This window comes from Sebastes umbrosus, chromosome 4 (assembly GCF_015220745.1).
Source record: "Sebastes umbrosus isolate fSebUmb1 chromosome 4, fSebUmb1.pri, whole genome shotgun sequence".
NCBI classification, from domain to species: Eukaryota; Metazoa; Chordata; class Actinopteri; order Perciformes; family Sebastidae; genus Sebastes; species Sebastes umbrosus.
The window spans coordinates 2,555,646-2,574,313 of NC_051272.1; the positions used below are offsets into that span (position 1 = coordinate 2,555,646).

An 18,668-nucleotide genomic window follows, 5' to 3' on the forward strand; every position below is an offset into this window, starting at 1 on the left:
TCCATCACAAGTAAAAGTTGTTTATTGAAAGTGAAATATCATCAGCAATATTTACTTGAAGTATAAAAGTACTCACTATGCATGCAGGCAAATGGTCTCTGTCAGAGTTATATTTATTATATTGAGCTACTATTTAATTATTATTATTGATGCATTAACATCCAAGCAGTATTTTCATGTTGTAGCTGAACAAGGTGGAGCTCATTCTCACTGTTTTATATCATTTATAGTATAATTTACTTTATTTATAAGTTTTAAAAGCTGTCAGATAAATAAAGTGCAGTAAAAAGTATATTTCCCTCATTAATATAATGTAGAATATATGAGTAGTATACAGCAGCAGCAGTACAGTGCAAGTACCGGTGTATTGTGCTCGAGTACTTAAGTAAAGTTGAGTACATATTGCATGTATTATCGGCAAAATAAACCATCAAAAGTAAATAAAATAAATGTATTGTAGTATAAGTATCAACACAGTACAGCAGCAAAAAAAAAAAGAAAAGAAAATGCTCAAGTAAAATACAAGTACTTCAAAATTGTGCTTCAGTAAATGTACTTTCCAACCCCTCGATATCACGTAATGTTCAGTATATACTGTTTGTTTTTGTATGTGGACGGTAGATGGTATTCTGCAGGGATGCCCTCTCTCAGTCGACTAATCCGTTGTTTTGATCTCAGTCGACTAAGATTTCTTTTCTTTCCAAGAAACTTCTGAGCACATCTCTGGTACACACAAGATTTAAAGTGGTGATTTTATATGATTCTTTGTGGAGAAACTCAGTTTCATAGATCTGTTGATTAAATCAACTTAGTCCACTAAGAATTTCTTTGGTCAGGATCAGCCCGAGTATTCATCTAACTCATTTCAGTAAGTGAATAAGCTTTGTTTGTTTGAGGGGAAATGAGAGGTGGTGTAAGTCATGAGTAAGTACTTGAATATTTTTATTGTACGGCACATCGTTACAGCGCTCCACAACATTTCAGAGGGCAATATTGTACTTTAGTACTCCACTATATTTGACAGCTGTATAGTTACTTCGCAGATTAAAATCTAACACAAGAAACGTGATCAATTATGATGCATTGTAATAGATAATACTACCCAGCAGTATAGTGAGTTGTTAAAATGAGCTCCACCTCAACCAACATGTCATGCATCATCAACAATAATCAATTATTATAATATAGTAATATAACATTGACGGGGGTCATTCTGCTGCATAATGAGTACTTTTACTTTAAGTTGATGTTGCTGATAATACGTCTGTGTTTTCACTTCAGTAAGATTCAGAATGCAGGACTCTTATTTTGTGTTACTTTTGTGCTACTTTTACTTTAGTAAATTATCTGAATACTTCTTCCACCACTGGAGTTAAGACATGAGTGATGATATTGGGAGTTTATTATTCATATACTTCATACAGGTGTCTCCAAAAGCAGGATTAGAAAACCATAACTGTAGGAAAAATGTTTAAATGTTGCTACATGATCCCGGTGATACACACTTGAATAAAACTTGAAGTGTTAGTAAAGGTTTTCGGCGATGATTCAACTATGTACTGTATGTAAGGATTGTTTTAAAATGAGCAATATGTCAGAAGGTACTGTATGTCTTAACTCCCAGAGGCATGAACCTGATGTTCCTGTTTGGTGAAACACCATAAAGACAGCTCACATACTGTACGTTGGAGAACAAAGAAACACAAAGTATGTAGGGGCCGTACAATTAAAGGAAGATGTGCGATTGCGATAACGTTGTAGAATATGGCGATATTACCTGCGATAAATAAACATATTAAAGTGTGCTCAGTTCTGCCTCTTTCAGTAAACTGCTAAAAATAATTGCTTGTTGAAGTAAAAAAAAAAATGAAATACATAAATATTTTTTTTATTGAACAAATTGAACATTAACTGAACACAAAAGGCATCAATAAAAAAGATTATAATTACATTTTAAAGTGCAGCTTTTCTACTGATACTCTCTTTCATCCCTGAGTGCAACATCGCTTTCGTGGTTTGTTTATTGCGCATGTTGGCATTGCGATGATGATAAAGAAATTGTGCAGCCATGAAAGTAACTTATAGAAGGTCTGCTGGGGATTATTTTCATTATAATTTATATTATTAACGTGCTGATTATTTTCTCATGAATTTAATTTCTCATAAATGTCAGAAAATAAGTGAGAATCGACCATCACGAGTTCCACAAAGCCATGGTGACGTATTCAAATAACATTGAATGGCCTAGTTTTGTATCTTCATATTTGACAGAATGAAAATGTGAAAATTTATATAATTTCTGTTGAAAAGTGACCGTCGATTATCAATATATTTGTTGATTATTTTTCTGACGATCAGCGACTCTTTATCTTACTGCTGACTTTGTCAGGCAAGTAGGGACGCAGGAAGTGAGCAGCGGGTTTTGATTGCTGCTTGCTTTTAACTCCCTGCTGCCTCGCGTGTCCTGCGTCCCAGCGTTGGTTGTATTATCCTCATAAAATTAACATGATTTTTTTACGTGACGCCTGGTTAAAAAGCAAGTTTATCTCCAGCCTTATGGTACGTGTCCACAGGATCCGTCCTTTCAACGCTCCCCATTCATTGTCTATGTAAGCAGCCGTGCAATACATTCTGGTAGATTGGCGGCGCGATTCGAGAGACGGAGTGTCACGACGCCCGCTCCTCATTTGCATAAAGTTGAGGTCTAGCCTACTTTATGCAAATCACGGGTGTTTTACGCAACTCGTCCCCTCTCGAAACTCTCTAGAAACTTTTAAAGTAAGCTTTGTTGATCCAAAATAAAGACAGATTCAGCAGCTGCAGAAGAAAGTTCTCAAACGAGCCTCCATATTGTTTCCGGTTTGAAAGCATTCGTCCAATCAGGTGGGGAGAGCCTTGTATCTAGTGACAGCCCACCAAGCGTCCATCCTATGTTGGGAAGCGGCGCGTCCCCTCGCGATAAAAAACACCCCTGTAGACACGTACCATCAGAGGGTTCTTACTGCTGCCTGCTGTGGACGAAAAACAAAACTTCCCAAAGCCAAGGTGACGTATTCAGACATCACTGAACAGCGTAGTTTTGTACGACCAAGAGTCCAAAATATATTCCATCAATTTACTATCAAGAAAACCAGCAAATATTCACATTTGAGGCGCTGAAAGCAGTGATTTCTTTAAGGGGTCCCTGACCCCAAAAACTTTGAGAACCCCCGTCTTAAACGATGAAAAGTATTAAAAGTTTCTTCTTGTGTATTTTGTGTAAATGCAGTATTTCTGTGTGTGGCAGACAGACTTTCTACTGTGCTCCTCTGTGCAGAGTGCAGAGCTGGAAAGGCAACGTGTGAGTGAATATTTTCAGGGTTGGAGATGACTAACAGGGCTTGCCGGGTTGTGTGTGTGTGTGTGTGTGTGTGCGAGTGTGCGAGTGTGCGAGTGTGTTATGGGGTCCTGCAGGGCAGCTGAGAGACGAGTGTGTTTTCCAGAGGGGCAACAGGTGGATTGGAGCAAGCATGGTGACAGTGTGATGAGGAGGAGGAGGAGGAGGAGGAGGGAGGAAGGGGGGTAAAACACACACCTGTTAAAGCCTCCTCTGTGTGTCTGACAGCCAGAGGAGTTTGGGGGTTTTGTCCAGGCCGTGGCCCCCTTTTTGTGTTCCAGGTTTAGGGTTCACTATTGTCTGATGAGTTACCCTGAGAACTGTGAACCCTGAGGTTGTGTTGTTTGCTCTGCAGTAATATTGGTGTGTGCGTGTGTGTGTGTGTGTGTGTGGGTGGATGTGGATGTGGATGCGACCGGGCCTAGAGGTGGATGTGTGTGTTTGCGTGGGTGAACGAGTAAGAAGGGAGGTAAAAACGAAAAAGGGTGTGTGAGCAAGCGGGGTTTGTGTTTGTGTGCAGTTGCCCTGAGACAGGTTCCTCTCCACAGCGGAGGAGGTTTTATTATTTATTTTTTTCATCTGCTGTGCTCATCCCACATAGCGATCATTCCTCCTCCGCTCGCACGAGAGGAGCGAATAATGCCTCAGATATGAGCCTTGTAGAACAAAGACTTTCTGCACACACACACTCCTCCTTTTTCTCCCAGCAGCGCTCTGCACCCACAGCTCTCTGTGTGTGTGTCACACTGTGTTGTCCATTGATTCCAGCCAGTCCTGATGGATCTCTCTGTTGGATTATCTGATAGACCCTCTGTCCTCTTGGGCTCCAACTCTTTTGTCAATGACATCTCGAGAGGATAAGGGGGTCAAGACTCGCCTGGTCCGCTAGATAAGGACTTGGAGCTGTGGGAGGTGGCAAATATACAAAGTGCAGCTTGTATTTATTTAGAGGCTGCATTTTTTCTCCGTTTAAACCCGTCATAACTGATTATTATTTTTTGTCCACTTGGGGGCAGCAGAAACAAGCTGTAAACACAACATTGCCATATTAACTTTTTAAGGTAATAATATGTCAAACTTGTTGGCACCTATTTACACGTCCAGCAGGTACGGAGAAACATTATTCATTTGAAGTTGTTTCTGCTGAATGTGAGTCCATCCAATATTCACTCTCCTTTTCACTCCTGTTTTGGTCGCCACCAACTCCTGAGAGAAATATTTGGCTCTTTAGCTGCTAAATGCTCCACTAATTTAGACTAGGCCTGCAACTAACCATTATTTTGATTATTGATTGAAATGCCAATTAGTTTCTAAATTACTTGTCGCCCCCTGCTGGTATTGCACTTTCATACAGGCGTGTAATATTCACGTCTCTGCGACACTGCCTGCTGTGGCCGAAAATTAGGCTGATGAGTGTGAACCGAAACAGCTTAAATGATTAACGGATGAGAAAATGAAGTGGCATCTACTGTATTTTGAGAAGTATAGTAAAGTATCCTCAGTTTCAGCAATTCAATTGAGAGGAGTTGCTGCTTTTTCTTCCTATGTGATTATAAATTGAATGTCTTTGAGTTTTGGACTGTTGGTGGGACAAAACAAGCAATTTGAAAACGTCATCTTGGGCTCAGGAAAGTGTGATGGACATTATTTACTCTAGTTTTAACATTTCATAGAGCAACATTTGCACAATGGCTCAGAGATATGTTATATTTTATTAAGTTGGAGAAGATCCGGTATACTATTAAGGAGTCAGCCGACAAGTTTTCATTGATTTGGAAAATCCTTCCTGAGTCGTGTTGATTCCTTAGACTCAGATAACTTCGTGGCTGATTAAAGTTTGGTGTATGTGTGTGTGTGTATATATATATATATATATACTGTATATGTGTGTATATATTTGACCAGGAATATGGCAAACGAAGCATTGGAAGGACCCCTGATTTGTCTTTGTGTTAAATTCTTCGGCTTAACTAGACCCTTAACAATTTATCATTATCTATTTATGTGTTTCTTTTTATTTTTAGAATTTGTTTTCATTATTATTTTATATATATATATATATATATATATATATATATATATATATATATATATATATATATTTTTTTTTTTTTTTATTATTATTTTTTATTATCATTATTTTAACTATGAATATTTTATTTGTATATTTATGTGTATTTATTTCCTTTTAGTTGAGTGCCCTCTGTGTATTATCATGGGTGGGGGGTGGGTGGGATATCTATCAGTCCAAACATGTTTGTGCAGTGGATTGTCAAAGTTGTATTAACAAAACTCAGAAATAAACCTTTCATAGAGCAATTGATTGATTAATTGATAAAATAATTGGAAGATTAGTTGATAGGTAGTGTTTGTGTGTTTTCATATCAATGCGTTCATGTGTGTTTGAAGGAGGTGTTTACTCTGAATCTGTAACATCTACACTGGGTTGTGTATACAGTATGCATGTGTGAGTGTGTATATATGCATGTATGTCTACATATAAGTGTGTGTGTGTGTGTGTGTGTGTGTGTGTGTAGTGTGCCGAGCTTGTAGACTCCCAGTGGTGCGGCCCCAGTGGGACTCGGTGCCAGAGAACATGTGCTCGCTCTCAGCAAAAACTCAACAAAACAAACCCGTTTGTCTCCGCCGGCTCTCACTGCGACTTTCCATCGCATAGCCTGATCCTCAGACTGTGTTTCCTGTCTTTACATTCCCGGCCTGATTAGTGGAGATTGTGACCAGTTGAGTACACACACACACACACACACACACACACACACACTCACCGAATACACACACAAATGCACGCCACATGCAGTGGGGCACGAGTGGGAGCAGGTTACTGGAGTTTTCTGGAGTGTTTGAGCACCGCAGACAAACACAAACCTACACTAATAACTCAAGTTTCTCTTTGTCAGCCTTCAATTTCTTTTAATATTTTTCTTAGATATTGACTCTCATACACTCTGACCTCTGCTCACCTTCCTATTGATTGCTGATCCCTGATTAAATACAAACAAGACAACGAGTTTACAGCCATGCTAGCAGCTCAGTGAAGGTATATTAAAGGTAGGGTTAAAGGGACTGTTTGTAAGAATCAGAAATGTCTTGTTAACAGCGACACCTGTGGCCGTTAAGTCAACGAAAGTCAGCGTCCTGTTGCCTCCGCTCGCGCTCGCTCTACATAGACATCAACGAGCATCGCTCAAAACAGTGAGGCGACACACGTCATCTAAAACCACAATATTACTCTATATTTCAGCTGCTTGGCAGTAATGTTAGCTGACCAGACGAAGGTCTCTCCATGAATCAATGCTGATCCTAGTGTTGGTTTTTCCTGCCTCAGCCTCCCGACCGCGGCCGGAGGGAACGGGGGAGACGCCGGAGTTTTGGTCGGAGGCGATAACGTTTCTCTCTGCGGAGCCCCGTCACTTCACAAGACACGGAAAACCTCTGTTGGTCTGGAGGAGCTGCAGCAGTTATTTCTGCACAAACGTCCACTGAACATTCACTAGATATTCTCAGAGCTAAACTAACTCTTCTGCAGTGTGGAGTGAGCAGCATGCACGTGAATTACAACTTTTTTCTCATAAAGTTATGACTGAATTCTCGTAATATTACGACTTTATTCTGGAAATCTCAGATGTTTTTTTTCCTTCAAAGTGTCCTTAATACTCCGTAGTACATTTGCACTTTGGTCCTCATTGCATTAGACTTATATACTATATACTTTGACTATAAACTGTGTTACCTTCATCCAAATGCTCAAATGATTTGCATCTCTCTCTCTATTTTGATAGAGTAAAGGTTGCTGACCCCTGGTCTAGACCAAAGTGGTGAACCAAATGACCCTCCGGTATTGCCATCCATAGAGCCCCGCTAAAAATACCTAAAAAATACGACCTGTACTCGGTGCCCTCATGTAGCTTACAGCTCCCCTCCCACCTGGCTGGCACTGGTCCAGGTCAAAGGTGAACAGAGGCTCCACGACCTGCAGCTACATGTGGTGTTTGCCTCCATGTGTGTGTGTGTGTGTATTCACACATGTTTGTCCTCTACAGTGTGTGTGTGTGTGTGTGTGTGTGTGTGTGTGTTGCATATGAACCTGCTTGAATGGTTTCCGTGAGCGTATTTAAGCGTCTGTAGCTCACGTCATGTGTGATGTATAATGTGTGGGCCCCTCTTTGTCCAAGTGATTTTTCCTTCATAACTTGATGCCACGAGTGTGTTTGTCTCAGTTGGTCAGTGTGTGTGTGCGTGCGTGCGTGCGTGCGTGCGTGCGTGCGTGCGTGCGTGCGTGCGTGTGTGTGTGTGTGCAGTTGTGTCGCTGAGCGGATCCAGGGAAGAGGGGCCTCGCTGTGGGTGGATGACGGGGGGAGAGGGGAGGTGATGGGGGGGGGAGGGGTTGTTTTAAGGCATGGCTTAGGTTAATTAACCTCATGGACACTTTCATAGAGGCACCGAGCAGCACGCTAATGGTTTACGGCCTCCACAACATCAAATGCAGTTTGCAGTTAAATTAAAATCAAATTACAAAATCGTAAATAGAAAGTTTTGTTGTGTTGTGATTTTTATAACGAAGCCGTCGGCTCACCGTCGAGTCGCTGGCCGGCTCGTGATCAAGATTAGAGCTTATTCTATTGTGCAACAGAGAGATTAACTAATTTGAGTTTTTCTGTGTGCCTGATTTAATTTAGAAAAGTTGTATATAGATTACTTTAGCTTTCATTAAAGGTACGAATGCCGGCGTTGAAGCTGAGTTGCTCTAATTACAGTGCCATGCCTATTTTTATATATTTTTTTATACACAACTGCAAATTAGCACCAGGAGCAAAACTATATGTTTTTATATATGTGTATTCAGTGATTTTGATGTTTCTTAATGGCAGATGTTATTAAATACATACTGTAACGTCCAGCTCTTTGTTTTGTCTCACTCTCTGAGCAGAAGTTTTGCCGTGCTGAATAATATTTTTTTTTTTAAACATCAGCTGTAAAAGCAATCAGTTACTAAAAACCTTCACAGCCTCACAGGAGAAGACCTGTTAACTAGTTGATTATGAACAATGTCGCACTCACTTCAGTGTCTGACCGTGTCCGTCGGGTCACACCGAGTTCAAAAGGTGAGACTTTATTTTGTGCTCCAGTTAATGGAGATAATATTTAAAGGGGTTGCACATCTAAACAGTATTACCATTATTGATGAATCTGTCAATAATGTTTTTGATTAATTGATTAGTCTATAAAATGATCCAGAATACTGAAAAATGTCCATTACATTTTCTCAGTCAAAGGTTTTCAAGTTTTCAAATGTAGTTTTGTCCAACCAGAGAAATTCATCATCAATCGACTAATCCATTAAGCAACTAATTGTTCCAGCCCTAAATATATGTAGAAGACAATAATCATGTTCTCTAGTTAAATTTCTATTAAAGCTGAAGTAGGCGAAATTAGAGCGAATATGATTAAAAAAAGTTATTTTTGCACAACGGTTGCTATATGGTGACAGTAGAACATGAAACAGGTAACCTGAAAAAAAGCATGTTCCTCTGTGTCCTCCGGTGCTCCTAACGGAATCTGCAAGATTTCACAGACCGGAGGAAAACAAGCAGTAAGATCTGATCTGAGGTCTGCTGTCCAGCTGCCGTCTATGAGAGCCGGCTGTCAATCACTCGCGAACTCCGGTCAAACTAGGCAGCGCTGATCAAATATGAATCAATATTCTGTTACGTTAATGCCTATTTCTCTCCTCACATGTTCTCAGAATCATCTTGTAGTGCACGGTTTAGCTGTAAAATGAGAAAGTTTGTGACGCCGCCGCTATTGTGAAATCTGGTGAAGGAACGCCAAGTTCTAGTCACATGACCGGAGCTCAGCCAATAGGAACGCTCTCTCATTGAAATGACCTGTGATTGGTCAAAGTCTCCCGTCACAGGCTAGATTCTCTAAAGCCTGAAAACAGAGCCATGAGGAGGAGCAGAAGTCTAGTTTTCTCTCAGAACACTTGAATTACAATATGCTGAAAGGTTATTATGGGATTTTTGTCCAATGATGCCAGAAATATACTGACTACTGCAGCTTTAATACTATTTCAACCAGTCCTACCTATCATGTACTGTATGTCTGTGGAGACTTTGAGTTTGTCCGGTCTGCTCTCTGAGAGTTCGACTGTCTATTAGTGTGTTGGTGTTTTGTTTGTGTGGGCATGAGTTTATTTTATCACTGTGTGCTTCTACGTCTGTGTCTGTTTATACACGAGTGTGTGAGAGAGAGATGAGATGGGGAGAATGGCTGACTGGCCGCCGGACGCTTTGCAGGAAGCGCTGTGGAACATCAGGGGGCTCCAAGGAAGAGCGAGGAGGGCGGGGGCCGGACTGACCGGAGAGTCTTACTCACTGCGTACAACTCACTGACTGACTCACCAGATCACTTTCTCAGCTGTAGCCTCACAACGGAGGACCCCTGTACTGCCTCCACACACGTAACACACACATACACACACATCTTTGGGATTATATATCTGATGTAATGGCTTCTCTTTTTGTTGCCCTAAACCAGGGGTCAGCAACCTTTACTATCAAAAGACACATTTTAGGCAAAAAAAAAGACACCTGTCCGGAGCCGTAAAACATGTGATCATTGTGATGGAGGTAACACAGTTTATAGTCTAAGTATATAGTATATAAGTCTAATGCAGTGAGGGCCAAAGAGACAATGCACTACGGAGTATTAGGGCCACATTGAGGGAAACATTTGTAATATTACGAGAATAGAGTCATAACTTAACAAGAAAAAAAGTCCTAACATTACGAGAATAAATTCATAATTTTACGAGAAAAAAATAACACATAAAATTACTACTTTATAATGTTATATATATCAGTTAATACCATGTTTTTTAATGTATATTAATATATGTAATATTTAATCGAGTCTGTCAATAAAGATGAATTGAATTGATTATGACTTTATTCACGTAATATTATGACTTTAATCTCGAAATCTCAGATTTTTTTTTTTTCTCAATGTGGCCCTAATACTCCGTCGTACCGTCGTACCATAGACCTACAACAATGATAAATAAAAATGAAAATGTAAACAAAAAACAGTTATTCATTTCCATTTTTAAAAATCCACAGGGAGCCACTGGAGAGGAGCTGAAGAGCCTCATGTGGCTCCGGAGCCGCAGGTTGCTGACCCCTGAATGTCCCTAAATGGACGCGGAGGTCTCTTAGTTTCACAGGAAAATGACAAACACAATGTTTGTATTGACTCATGAGTTGGAGCTCTTTCTTCGTCGTGCCCGTTTCCCATTTCTCTCCAGCTACGTCCGCTGAGAGGAAGAGGTGGAGCCGAACGTCTCGTCTCGTACTCTCCACCCAGACGTACTGTGTAAGCACATCCTAAACAAATTGGTGTGGAGAAAACAGGATATGAATCTGTTGGTAGACATTTTGCTGTCAGTCGCCTGTGGCTCTCTGTGCATTTTCTTTCTGTTCATAAAGAGCCAAAGGAATGTCAAGTTAATCCTTTTAATTAGTCAGCTGGTTGTTGTTACCCCTCCCACACCCACAACAATGCACAAACACATTGATTAGAATCTCAGCTGAGGATCTCTAACGTTAATAATAATACGGCCGACTGATGAACAAATGGGCATCCTAAAAAGCCTCCTGGCCTTAATATCCTGCTCTGATCCTTCGTGGCATGTGTGTCCGAGTGTGTCTGAGGACGCTGATCCCTCTTTAATGTGTCTCCTCATTCGTTGACTTTAAGGCCCCTCCTCCTCCTCCTCCTCCTCTTCCTCCTCCTGCTGTTGTCTCAACACTAGGTGCCACTTTATTTGTTTTCACTAACCTAATTCATGATCCGAGGTGCTTTTTTACAAATCAGGATTAACAGTTGTGAGGCTGATGTGATCACGTACTGTTTAATATGACTACCTCAATGTGTTAGTTAATGTGAAGGATTACATGGTCCACATATTCACGATTAGTCGGTTAATCAAAGGACAGAAAATTAATCAACAATTAATTGTTTATAGCTTCCAGACCATTAATATATAACTATTTGCTATGTAAAGATACGGAGGAGTAATATCTACCTGAGCAGAGAATGAAGTTGCTCTCTCTCTCTCTGTGTGTAGTCCGAGCTCCTCTGTGCTTTGTTGACATAGCCGGGCCGGCCGAGCATTTCACTCTGTGAAATCTTTGTAAAATGTTCCGTGGATGAATCTGGATTTGAGAAACTTCCTCTTTACTCAGCAACATGTCAATCTCATCATCCTTTTCTTGCTTTCCCAGGACTGCCCTGCTGCCACATCCAGACCACCATCATCATCATCATCATCATCGTCATCATCATATCTGTGGATTTCATACAGGTGCGCCCGCTCCCTGCAGTCTCTCCCTTCCTCCCATCATCCCCACCGCCTCCACCCGCTGCTCCGTGGTCCCCTGTCCGTGGTCGCCACCACGTCTGCAGAGTGGGTGCCGGCTCCCTCCCCCAGGGGTGGGAGCGAGGAGCTGGGGGACGCGCTCGACAAACCCCTGGAGAACGATGCGGAGGGCGTGTGGAGCCCGGACATCGAGCAGAGCTTCCAGGAGGCCCTCGCCATCTACCCGCCGTGTGGCCGCAGGAAGATCATCCTCTCTGATGAGGGCAAGATGTACGGTACGCCCACCTCTGTCCTCCTACTATCATTTACCTCTTTTCCTCTTGAATGGGATGATAAACACGATACCTGAAGAGCAGCTCAGGTGGAATAATGCTCTCTAGCAAGTCAGGTAGTCATACTTTTATCATCTTCTGTCAATTTTAAATTCAGTGTACTTCAGAATATCACATTTGGATGTAAAGCTGTGCTGTGGTTGAGAAAAATGTGACAGCAACGTGCAAAACATTCACCTGAGAAATGACAAATAATAGTAATTTTGCAGGTGTAACATGCCTGATCATTTTGTTTTTAAATGTTTTAAAGCGTAAAAGGCATTTATTATTTCTGCAAATTTACTAACTCTAACTTTAAAAGTTATTCAGTTTGGTGAGCGGCGCATAATGACTTTGTTTCGGACTCAAAACACACATTTTAGGACTTTACTTGGGACGTGTCGGTCTTGATTTGTGACTTGTGAAACCATGAGGATGAAGGAATCTCTGTGTATCAGCTTTGCCTCAGGCCGGATCTGGAATGATGACATCTTACATGGGTTATAGTAATTGTTTTTTAATAAGCTCTAAAGGCCTGAACACACCACAAATTAAAAATTGAGAATTTTAACGTGGTGAAATCAGTTAATCGCCCGTCTCTCGAGGAGGCGTAATTTATTAATCCCATAAATAATATTATTAATGATAATTCCAACTTTAGGAAGCTATCGTAGCTTTATTAGCTTCCTCACAACTTATGTTGAACTTCCTCTGACGGAGTAAAAACTGTTCCACAATAGAGCAATGGTTTGCAGACAGTTTAGGGAAGGCAGTCGACTGTACAAATCCGTTTTTTGAATAAACTGTGAACTTACTGTGCTGTTACTGACCGTGCTAACAAGTTTCCTAACGAGAGCTTCATTTTTCCTGTTTAAGAACTTTTTATTAAACAGATGTTCTGGTGTGACCGGCGTCATGCTATAGTAGGAGCTTGTTAATAAGCTGCAGCAAAGATGCACCTTATTAACAAGCTCTTACTATAACTGTGCTCCAGATCTCATCATTCCACATTTTGCTAACCTTTGGTATTTACCTCATTATCTCTCCTACACTATTTTCCTCAATGCACTTGCTTTTCTGTAGAATTACATTGGGGGGAAATATTTTAATGCATAGTGTCATTCATTGACATTTTTTTCTTTTTTAAACAGCTTGTTCAGCGTGAAGAAATAACGATAAATAGCTTTGATAGCTGGTTTAAAGCTGCAGTAGTCAGTATATTTTTGGCATCATTGGGCAAAAATCCCATAATAACCTTTCAGCATATTGTAATTCAAGTGTTCTGAGAGGAAACTAGACTTCTGCTCCTCCTCATGGCTCTGTTTTCAGGCTTTAGAACATCTAGCCCGTGACGGGAGACTTTGACCAATCACAGGTCATTTCAATGAGAGAGCGTTCCTATTGGCTGTGCTCCGGTCATGTGACCGGAACTTGGCATTCCTTCACCAGATTTCACAATGGCGGCGGCGTCACAAACTTTCTAATTTTACAGCTAAACCGTGCACTACAAGATGATTCTGAGAACATGTGAGGAGAGAAATAGACATTAACGTAACAGAATATTGATTCATATTTGATCAGCGCTGCCTAGTTTGACCGTTTGGTCGGAGTTTGCGAGTGATTGACAGCCGGCTCTCATAGACGGCAGCTGGACAGCAGACCTCAGATCAGCTTTTACTGCTTGTTTTCCTCCGGTCTGTGAAATCTTGCAGATGCCGTTAGGAGCACCGGAGGACACAGAGGGACATGATTTTTTTCAGGTTACCTGTTTCATGTACTACTGTCACCATATAGTGACCGTTTTATAAAAATAACTTTTTTTTTATCATATTTGCTCCGATCCAAAATATTTATTGTCGATGGACTTTATTGAAAAGTAAGTTGAAGGCTGTGAACCTCTCCTCATACAGACATGACTGTATATAAACCCACAGTGCAACATGTCTGTAGTGTTGTGGGGCACAAACAGAGGATTATTCGCTTCCGCACACTTCCCACTATAAACTGCACTTCATACGGTCAGACAATTAGTTTCACATACTCTCTCCCACACATACACACACATTCACCACCACAACTGTGTGTTCATGTTTCACATCACTCCCGTTTCCTGCACAGCTGTCAGCTCCATAGTGTGTTCAGTATGATGGCATGATGTGTCAGAAACAGGCGCTCACACTCCAATCACACAATGTGCCTCTCATGCACACTTCAGTTTGTTCATCTTCTATCATATTCAGCCCTTCAAGATCCGTAACAATGACGAGTAAATCATTAAAGTCTGATTCGTCAGCCTCGTCAACATACAGCGAGTTATTTAGACCTTTGTCCCATTGTATTTCTGGCAGTGATAGCGGAGAGTACTTTACAGTGTTGTTACCAAAATTAGCTCCAAATCTCTCACCCCAAACGGGTTCAGTGGAGCGGGGATAATTCTCACTTCCCAGTTGTGATTAAATGTTGTTGCCTCAATTGATCTATGAGATATTTTGCTGGGATTTTCCTAGGGCTGCCTCCTTTTAGACGATTAGTCGACTAATCTGACATTTCGGTCTTAGTCGACAAACATTTCTTTAGTCGATTAGTCGTTTTCTTATGTTTTTTTTCATGCTGAATGCACATCTCTGGTAAACACATGAGTTAAAGTGGTGCTTTTCTGTGATTCTTTGAGGAGAAACTCAGTTTTAAAAACACATTCTCACTCCCAACTTGTCAAATACCGCCACTCGGCCTGTGCTGCTCGGCCTGTGCTGCTCGGCCTGTGCCGCTCTGCTCGGCCTGTGCCGCCCGACATCGCAGACCGACATGCACAGGGTACCCCTCTTGCCTTTTGGACATGCATAGTGTCCTTTCAAAATATCCTGCCCAATCAGCGGTATTTGACGAGTTGGGAGTGAGAACGGGTTGGTTTTACAGATCTGTCGTTTAAATCAACTAATAATCGATTAGTCGACGATATCTTTTGAGTGTTAGTAGATTTAGAATTTCTTTGGTCGAGGACAGGGCTAGATTTTCCACACTAACTGTAGCTTGACATTATACTGTTCATGCTATTTGGCCACAGATAATTGTTGGCTTCATTCAATCCTGAAATAATGATTTGAGGTTTGGAGTAGCAACATAACTTTACCGCAGGTCGTTCCTGATTGAATCTTTGGGGTAACAGGTGTTGGGAAGGTGAGGTGACATTCCTCTACGACATCTTGCTGAAAGATGTTTGCCAACAGATGGCCTGGCCATCGCGTGTCCTCCTGCCTGACTGTTTGATAGCGGATCCGCTCGGTGGAAAACGGGCGGGCGTACGGAGGTAGCGGCGGCGCTATCAGACAGCCTCTGTCATCGCCTTGTTTTGTCACTTTGCCAGACAGCTCCGTTAACTGTTGGCTTTGCCTAGCCTTGCTTAGCCACCTATTGAGGTCATGGCCATCCTCTGATCAACACTTAAATCCTTATAAAGCCTTTAATAATAGTTGGAGGGGATGGGTGGTCAGGGTGATGGGGGGGTGTATGGGTAAAGGTGGTGATGGTGGGGTTTTTGGCAAGGCAGGCACTGAGGTGCCCCTTCCTCCCTGTGGGGGTCATGGGCAGGTGATGCGCGCCAGGGAGCGCGTTGGCCCGCCAGGAATGGCATGTGCGCTCGGGAGCCCGGAGGGGTTCAAGGCAGCCCGGCTGTAACCCTAAACCAGAATAGACGTTTACCCTTTGAGCGCCTGGAGGGGAGGAGGACGGGTGGACAAATAAACACCAAGGTGGGCAGCGGTGTCTTGCATGGCCTCGGGGGGGCCCAGCTGAAATCTCACACCTGTCCCCAGTGTGTGTTTGTGTGTGTGTGTGTGTGTACTGCATGTGTGTGTGTTTCACAGTGAGAAAGGTAGAGGTTGTGCGTCCTTGCTATTTCTGTGATTTCACCTCGCTCGTATCTCTTTGTTTCAGACTCCCCGTCTCTCTTTGTCCTTTATGAACAACTCCTGTCAGTCTGTCCGTCCGGCCTTTCAGTTCACCTCCAGCTGCTCTCTGAGTTCAACCTGACAGCCTCGCGGCAAATCCAGATTTATGGCTCGAGAAATGAGGCAAGAGTACGTGGCCCACTGTGCCCCCATTGGCCCTAAACAGCCCTTCCCTTCCCGCTCCCCTAGCTGTCCTCCCCTTTTATCGCCATCCCCGGGGGTCACAAGTGGCCAACAACTCAAGTCATTCAAGCAACCACAATCAATGCAAAGCCACTTTGAAGGTCTTTAGTGTTGTTAATGTTGTTAAAGCGCTGACGGGTGGTCTTTAATCAGTTAGCCAAATCAAATATCAGCTGAGAATATCTTTAAAGGCATACATGGCATGGTGAAACGATGACTTGATGGTTTTTTAGAAATGTTATCTAGTCTTCTCACATGCGCTAAATGGGGATGCATAGACAAAACAAACTTCTAGCAAAATAACTCAGAGCGACATACTCTGAATTTTAGGTTGAATTCCCCCTCTGAGGAATGAATGCCATTCTCCGCTAAACAATATGATATTGAGTCTCCGAGCAGCGAAACAGAGGGAATGTGTGCTTCTATCCAGTGTAAATTGAATGGAATGTTTTTTAGCACATATTCCGGCGTGCATTCATCACATTTCTTTCCCATAATGCTTCGCATGGCGCTGGCCCCTCGCGCCCGTTACTCAACAGACCTATTAGCTCGCTTATTAGGGACGGTGTCACGGATATTGCGGCGGTTGTGTGCTCCAGCGGTAATTCGACATGCATCTGCCAAGGAAAACATTTCCTGCCTTGTGTGGCTCTCAGCGAGAGAGAGAGACGTGCCCTGTGGTCTGACCGAAGGCCTCATGCTGCAATAATGGAAAAACAGTCCCAAAGTTGTAGTTCAGTGGAAACCAAATGTGCTGACAGCTCGCACTAGAAGAATGTGGCACTGGCATTATGGTTATCTCCCCTCTTTATTTACTGCATTATTTATGTGCCGCTTTTGCAATTGTTTTCTTTTATTTTCTTTTTATTTGGCACCATTAAATCATGTTTTTATGCAGCTGTTTTGGTTTCGTCACACTTGATTTCCTATAACATCTGTGAGAGGAGACGCTTTTCTCACGTTTTGATGCTTCCTGTAAAAAAACAAAAACCAACACGTGTTATTGTAGTGGATAAAGTCCACAGTGTCTCCCTCAGTAGTGGCATATTTTTCTGTCAGAGCAGAACAAAGAATACCCACACAATGAATCATGCTCCCACTGAGCTCCGCTTGCGCAACATTTCAAACCCATTGTCGTTTTTTTTTTGTCAGGCGACGCAAATATGTTTTCGCCTCAAGTCTCATTCTCATTAAGAATGTGATGTAAAGGTCAGTGGAAAGCAACAGCGAGTCCTCACCCGGGTACAAACTCTGGCAGTAAAGTGAGAGATTCACTGATGACCTTGGCCTGTTGACCTTTTTGAAGAAGCCTCTGGAGTGTGTGTGTGTGTGTGTGTGTGTGTTTTCAAGTGGTTTTCCTTTGTAACCGTGTCTCAGTTCTCTGCTTGAAGACGTACACTGACATCTGCATTATGTTTTGTAAACTAAAGGCAATATGGATGACATTGATAGGGACAACTGTGTGTATATTCTGCACTGGCTTGCTTCAACTCTTCATTGAAGGTCTATGATGTTTACTCAATAGGAAATATTTACCAGCTGCGACGTCTGTTTTGTTTTCACCTTGTGAGTCTCTGTGAGTCCTCTTGGCAAAATGTGCTCCTGGAGACACCGACTGTAGCAGAACCAACCGTGCAAGATGCAGTCACAAAACCTTTATAGGTGTGTAGCTGAGATCAAAATGAAGTCAGAGTTTGAAGATGGGTGCAAGGGTGCCGGAAGTAGGGCGGAGTAGGAAGCGGGGAAGAGGTCCTCCCACTTTGAGATGGTCTCTAGTCAAACCATGTTTCTTATTGCTGCACTGGAGATGGAAATGTCTTGTGCATCATTTTATACACTTTCCAGCTTATCTTTTATTTTATTAGCATGACAGACAAGTGGTTTGTGTTTCACCGGTGGGGGGACACACAAGCCTCACATGAGGATGAGCCTGAACCTCGTAACATTTAGTCCTGATGCTGGCTTTCATGCTTTCCTGGGACTTAATGCTCTCTGGAGGGTTTTCGAGGAAACCCCCCTGCCGCCGACGGAATCTCTGCTCCCTCCATCCGAGTCAATCTCCTTCTGTCTGTACAGCTCCGTATCTCACGGTGAAACCAATAGGAGGTGGCGAGCAGTGACAGCAGTGTAACAGAGCTGTCACTGTCACCTTATCTAGTCATCTCAGATCAGCAAGGTGAAAGGTAGAAGGGTCCAAACGGGTCAGACATCTGTTGATCTGTCTATGTGATTAAAATACGTCGAGCCTTGCGCAAACTACCTCTGCATAAATCTCTGTGATTGCAAAGACACTCGTGGCATGTTGTGTTAATATAACATGACATCTGTTGAATTTACTCCTCTGCTGGAAATACTATACTTAAATACTTTGTCAGAAATCAAGAGCAAACTTCAGATTTGGCTCGAGGCAGCAGAGCTTCTGGTTACTGTGCTGATAAGAGCAGGACTCTGAT

At 42.2% G+C, this 18,668-nt stretch overlaps 1 protein-coding gene across 2 annotated transcripts in view; it reads left to right on the forward strand.

Moving 5' to 3' along the window:
* The first annotated feature begins 11,906 nt into the window (after positions 1-11,906).
* The window catches only part of LOC119487005 (transcriptional enhancer factor TEF-3-like), a 34,071-nt gene continuing 27,309 nt past the window's right edge, over positions 11,907-18,668 (forward strand). The window contains exon 1 of one of the 2 annotated variants that reach the window (XM_037767611.1): positions 11,907-12,049. In XM_037767611.1, coding sequence (XP_037623539.1) covers positions 12,043-12,049 — 7 coding nt within the window. In that variant the 5' untranslated portion in view covers positions 11,907-12,042. The remainder of the gene's footprint in view (positions 12,050-18,668) is intronic. The other variant, XM_037767612.1, reaches the window with a different exon arrangement.